Source organism: Eimeria acervulina, genomic scaffold, assembly GCF_000499425.1.
Source record: "Eimeria acervulina Houghton genomic scaffold, Eah_scaff950, whole genome shotgun sequence".
NCBI classification, from domain to species: domain Eukaryota; phylum Apicomplexa; class Conoidasida; order Eucoccidiorida; family Eimeriidae; genus Eimeria; species Eimeria acervulina.
The window spans coordinates 1-6,198 of record NW_013549505.1 but is presented as its reverse complement, the minus strand read 5'-3'; the positions used below and the strand labels follow the sequence as shown (position 1 = coordinate 6,198).

The following is a 6,198-nucleotide window of genomic DNA, read 5'->3' as shown; positions in this document are numbered from 1 at the left end:
GGGTCTTCTTCGTATTCTCTCTTTAATAATAATCTAATATATACTTACGTAATATTATTACTATATATATATAAATATATATATATATATATATATGTATAAGCCGCTGAGTCCAGCGGGATGCATGCAAATGAAAACTCTTTTTAATTAATTTTTATTTTAGTTTGAATTAAGCAAATCAAATGACGCAAACTCCTCCTAAGGGTCAGGGCAGCAGCTGCAGCGACGTTTGCTGCTGCTGCTGTTGCTGCTGCTGCTGATGCTAGAACAGGCGTGGCTAGTGCTGCTGCAGCAGCAAGCTTCGCTCCTGCTGCTGTTGCTGCTGCATGCTGCATGCTTGCTGCTGCAGCAGGCTTTGCTGGTGCCCTGTCAGGGTCTGCGAGGCCCCCCCATCTGCATCAAACCCTCTTAATTTCTTTCTAAGGACTTGAGGTTTTTTCTTTATATTTCTCTATCACCCCTAAATAAATCTATATGCCTATTTATCTACATCTATATTTGTATCTATACGTATCTATATCAATATCTATATTCATATCTATGCATTATCTTTATCTATATCTATATTTATTATCTATACGTATGTGTATGCATCTCTAGTTGTATCTATATCTACATATCTATATTTATATATACATTTAGATCGATATATATATAATATATATATAATATATGTAATATATATAATATATATATATACATCTGCATCTATATTTATGACATCTACGTATCTACTGTATCTATATCTGCATACATTGTATATACGTTCAACTACGTTTAAGTATATATATAATTATAGATACATATGTACATATATATCGATTAAAGAGCAAATGCATAGACAAAAATAGACAATGAGGGATTCTAAAGAAGCTCTTACTGCTTTACAAGTGTTTCCCTTGGGGTATTTACCTGCTGTTCATATTACTACAAATAAATAAGATATATATAATTAAATATATATTTTTAATTAGTTTTTATCTTGATTCAAACAATACTGCATTTAAAGCAGACGACTGTGAGAGCGCAGAGTATTTGCTCTGCCTGGTAAAACAGGAGGGCCCGAATAGGCGTTAAAGTCTTCTTCTTATTTTCTAAACGCATGCAAATATGTTTAATTATTATTTTTGTTTTAAAAGGCATTTCTCTTGCTGTTCTCTATAAAACTTCACCAATCAGCACAAGGTCTGCGGCTGCTAGAGAGCTAAAGAAACAGCTTTAAGGGACATAAGCTCTACACTTCTTCTATCAGTTTATTTTGTATTTCTTTATATTTGTAACAAAAGCAAAAAGAAGCTGAAGTAGTGCTTGATTAGAGCAGCTACTGTCGGCGGCTGGTGTGAGGCAATGTGTATGAAGAGAAAAATAAGAAAAGCCTTCCTTTTAATCGGACGATGGGTACTGACAAGCATGTAAATGAGTGTAATTGTAGATAAATAACACAAGAAAACAGAAAAATAACGGGAAAATACTTTCCCTTACGCTCTACAACTTATATTCATGTTTTTCTGTACTTTCTACACTCCGGTCGGCGGGGGGCTGTGCCTAGCAAAGGAGAGCGATCCTTTATTATTTATGAACGGATTTTCTTGATTTTTGTTTTTGTGTGAAGAATAAGGATTTCCTTATCTTTTTATCCATGGGATTATCTGCTGGCTTTCTTGGCTACTGACAAATCAATGGGTCGGTCGTGAGCTGTCTGCGCAGCTCTCCATTCGTATGCGTTCGTGTACATCTTCTTCTTCCTCGTCATTCTATTAAATATCCTCTTCTTATTGTAAACCCGTTTGTTTTTTCTTCATTATCTTCATTCTTGACCCTGAAGGTGGCGTTTTATTGCGGCTTCGGGCGATCGTTCAACTCCTGTCGTGCTGAGATGCGACTGAGACAGCGGTAGATCAGCCAGCTGAATGTGGTTCCTTACGGTCCTTTCTGGTTGCTTGATAGGAAGCATTCAAAAATAAACCTTTTCCATAACTTTACGTCGTTCTCCACAGCAAACAGCTGCTGAGTTTCCACCAGTTGAGAAGAATTGAGCCTCCCGAGCCGTCGGCGAGCATTCAAGATCCAGCATATTGTGATTACTGTCTAAAGCGCATCCCTTTCCCTCCCTGTTTTCCTTCTGTCTCCCCAGCAGTCTACGCCCTACATGGGTGTCTTCTTTGTCTGCATGCCCGCTAGCTAGCGGTGGCCTCCCGCCCTTTATATATATATATATATATATATATATATATATACATCAGGGCTCCCTGTGCGTGTTTCTTCTTTCGTGAGCGCTGCTGCTGCTTGCAACTTTTCCTAGAAAATGGAGCAGGTAGACAAAGTGCGCAGCGCAACGCAAGCGGCTGCTGCACCGCTGGTACAGAAGGCGTCTGAGGGCGTGCGGGCGCTGCTGAAGCTGGTGAGCTCAAGTGAAAGCAACTACTTCAAGGAGGGGGAGATTCAAGCTTCTCAGATTCGTCAGCAGCTGTCAAGCCCCAACACGGAGACGAAGCTCGTGGGCCTTCGTCGCGCTATAGCAGCAGAAGCTGCTGCTGCATGCACCTATGCCCCAGGGGAGTTTGGGGCTGAAGGAGGCTCTTCTTTGTTTTTTGCTGATGTCTTGAAGAACCTCTCCACCACGGACTTCGAGCTAAAACGTCTGGTGTATCTTTACCTCGTGCAGCATGCACATGAGCAGCCGGACTTAGCATTGCTGTCTGTGAATTGTTATCAGAAAGACTTGTACAGCGGAGCCCACGTAGTTCGCGCTGCTGCTTTAAAGTCTTTATCTTCTCTTTCTTTGTTGGAGATCGTGCAGCTGCTGCTGCACAGCCTCAAACGTGCTGCAGCAGATACGTCTCCCCTTGTACGAAAGACAGCAGCGCATGCAGCAGCAAAAATATATTTCCTAGACACAGATCAGAAGGAAGAAGTCGTAGAGCTGCTGCTGCAGCTAATAGGAGACGGGGAGTTGGCGGTCTCAGGCGCTGCTTTAATATCTTTTCGTCTTATCTTCTTTCAGTCGCTGGTGGAGGAGGGCCCCAGTGCAGCAGCAGACCCCTCTGTGGGGCCCCTGGGCAGCAGCAGCAGCAGCAGCAGCAGCAATGGGGGCCACCCCAACGGTGGCGAGGCCCCTGTTGCAGGGGCCCCACACTGCAGCAGAGAAGCAGGTGTTTGCTCTCAGAAGCAGGCTTTAGCGCTGCTGCATCCCTTCTACTCCCGCATTGTTGCTAGTCTGCCTCAGCTGCAGCCAGGGCCCCAAGTAGTTGCTGTTGATCTCCTAACAAGGTACTGCCGCTGCTTCTTCAGGCAGCCTCAGCCTGTGGAGGAAGATGAAGTGCATGAGGGGGCCCCCCAGGGGCCCCCTCAAACCCACACGGATGCTTTAGAACATATCAACAACGCAAATGCAAACACCAGCAGTGCTGCAGGGGCCCCCAGACTCTCTTCTCTCGCCTTCCTGGCCAGCCGAAGTGTAGGAAAAGGAGGAGGTCCCCAAGGGGGCCCCCAAGGGGGCCCCCAGGGGGGCCCCCATGGGTTTATGAATGGATCGTTAGCCAACGGGAGTGGGTGCCCGGGGGCCCCTCAGAAGAAGCTGTACAAACCTCTTCCTGAAGACTTTGAACGATTTGAAGAGGCGTTAGAGATGCTGCTGAGCAGCGATAGTGCTGCAGTTGTTGTGTCTGCATGCGCGGCTTTTCAGTGTTTGTTTCCTCCGAGTTGTTGGGGCTGCGTAGTAATGCCTTTGTTGCGGTGTATGTACACCTGCCCCAGCGACTTTAAAGAGCCTCTGCTGCGAGTAATATATTCTTTTGTTTCTGTTAATCCTCGTTTGTTCGAGAAGCACATGAAGGAGTTTTATTTAAAGCAGTCTGATTCCTTCCCAGTGCGACAGCAGAAGTTAAGTTTGCTGCAGTGTATAGGCACAGCAAACCCTTCATGCCTTTCTGTGCTGCTGCCTGAGCTTCGGGTGTATATACACTGGGCTGGGGATGAGGGCCTGTTAACTAATACTTTTCGAGTGCTTACACTTCTGGCTTTGCAGCATAAACAAGCACAGGTCTTCTGCATGCGTTTGTTTGTTTCTTTGCTTGATTCTGCTTCTGCTGCTGTTGCTGCAGAGGCAGTGGTCGGCATACGTACTTTAATACAGCAGAAGCAAAATGAAGAAGACAGCGAAACCCTGGCGCGTTTAGTGTTGCATCTTGCTGCTCAGCTCTCTCGTTTATTTTCACCTGCTGCAAGGGCCTCTTTAATATGGGTAATCGGTAAATATCATTATGAAGTCTCTTGGGTTGCTGCAGACGCACTACGTCAACTGTCTAGGGGTTTCAGAGGAGAAGCAGAAGAGGTTAAGCTGCAGATACTCCTATTAGGCATTCGTCTTTGGGCATTCCACAGAAACAATAGGCTAACGGGGCCCCAGGGGGGGGCCCCTAATGAGGGGGCCCCTAATGAGGGGGCCCCCATAAAGGCTTCTCTTGAGGGGGCCCCCTTGGGGGCCCCTTCAAGTGCAGCAACAACAGCCAATGTTAAGGTTGCACAGCAGGGAGAGATGCAGCGGTTAATCCCTCCTCCTTCGCGGGAGCAGAGTGAAGAGCATTTCGCACGTTTAGATTTGCTGCTGCAGTATCTGCTGCAGCTAGCAATGTATGACAGCAGCTACGAAGTGAGAGATATGGGGCGTCTATACGGGGCTTTGATAGATAAAGTCAATACACCTGAAGAAGAAATACAAGAAACAGATAAAGATATCTACAGATTCGCAGAACAGTACTTGCATGCGCTCTCCTCCCCTACAACCTCCATTGCTGCTGCAGCTGCTGCTGCTTCTGCTTCTGCAGGCAGCACCAGCAGCAGCAGCAGTAGTAGCACGAGCAGCAGCAGCCCCCCACGCCAGCCTAGTGATATCGCTTGCGGGGGCGGGGATCGTTATGGGGATCGGGATCGTGCGATCCCGTCTCCCGAGGGTACCAGTAGTGTGTGGCCTTGCAGCTCTCTTTCTTTCCTTGTGGGGCCCCTTCGTCTCCCTGGCTCTATATCACTGCCTGCGTTTGCATCTGTTGACTCTGACAACTCTTTTAGGCAGTGCGTAGCAGAAGAAGAGCCTTTAAAAGATTCTTTCTTATCAAGAGGAATGAGAGTAGTAAGAGGGGGGGGCCCCCATGGGGGCCCCCAAGGGGGTACTTCAACACTCAGCCCCACAGCAGCCAGGGGCCCCCGTGCTATCTGTTCTGCTGATGTTATAAGACAAGATAATGCAGCAACTCTAATGGGGAGGATTGATGGAGGGAAGAGGCCTCTAAGTCAAGGAGATTTAGATTTGTTTTATGAAGGAGATCCTCTTGCAGATTTAGAGTGTCTGAACAGCAGCAGCAGCAGCAGCAGCAGCAGCAACGCGGTTTCCGGAGCCAATAGCACGGAGTGTACAGGCACCCGATCTAGCGGTGTGGGGCCCGCAGAAGGCAGCAGCAGCAGCAGCAACCTCAGCGAGAAAAATGCAGATAACAGCGCTTGGGGGGCCTTTGATGAGGGGACAGCAGACACATTTTCTCACGATCCACCTGTCTGTACACCTGGGGCGAACACTCCAATAGGGGAGATTGTTGTAGGAGAAGACGAAGAAAGTGATGAAGAGCAGCAGCAGCAGCAGCAACAGCAGCAACAGCACCAGCAGCAACAGCACCAGCAGCAGCAGCAGCAGGCGTGGGGTGTTATCTCGCCTCCTGTCTCCTAGACCGCCACCTAAAGCAGCAGCAACAGCACCAGCAGCAGCAGCAGCAGCAACATGGGTGCTATCTCGCCGCCTCTCTCCTAGACTACCACCTAAAGCAGAAGCAGCAGCAGCAGTAGCAGCAGCAGCAGCAGCAGCACTGGATGCTATTTCGCTGGCTGTCTCCTAGACTGTTTCATACAGGCTCAGCGGGGGCCTCTGCAGCCCCGAGGATGTTGCATTAATTTTCTTCTGGGGTTTTTCTTTTGACTGAAGGGCGGCTTCGAACAAGGCAATAAAAACATACAGTGTACATACACCTGAGCAGCAAACACTTCCTATTACAACCCACAGACATATCTCCTCAATAAACCCCTTTAAATAGCAAATATATATATATATATATATATTAATATATATATATATATATTGTATATAAGCAAATATATATATATATATATTTCTAGCCCTTGAAGGATGCGTCTGTACGACAAATGGAGTAA

General features: G+C 46.7%; 1 protein-coding gene across 1 annotated transcript; it reads left to right on the top strand.

The window, feature by feature from the left end:
* Nucleotides 1-2,305: 2,305 nt before the first annotated feature.
* EAH_00052750 (adaptin N terminal region domain-containing protein, putative) lies at nt 2,306-5,719 on the top strand (the record flags this gene model as incomplete). Its single annotated transcript, XM_013394055.1, has 1 exon — nt 2,306-5,719. One exon carries the CDS (start codon nt 2,306-2,308, stop codon nt 5,717-5,719), a length of 3,414 nt encoding a protein of 1,137 aa, XP_013249509.1.
* Nucleotides 5,720-6,198: the final 479 nt, after the last annotated feature.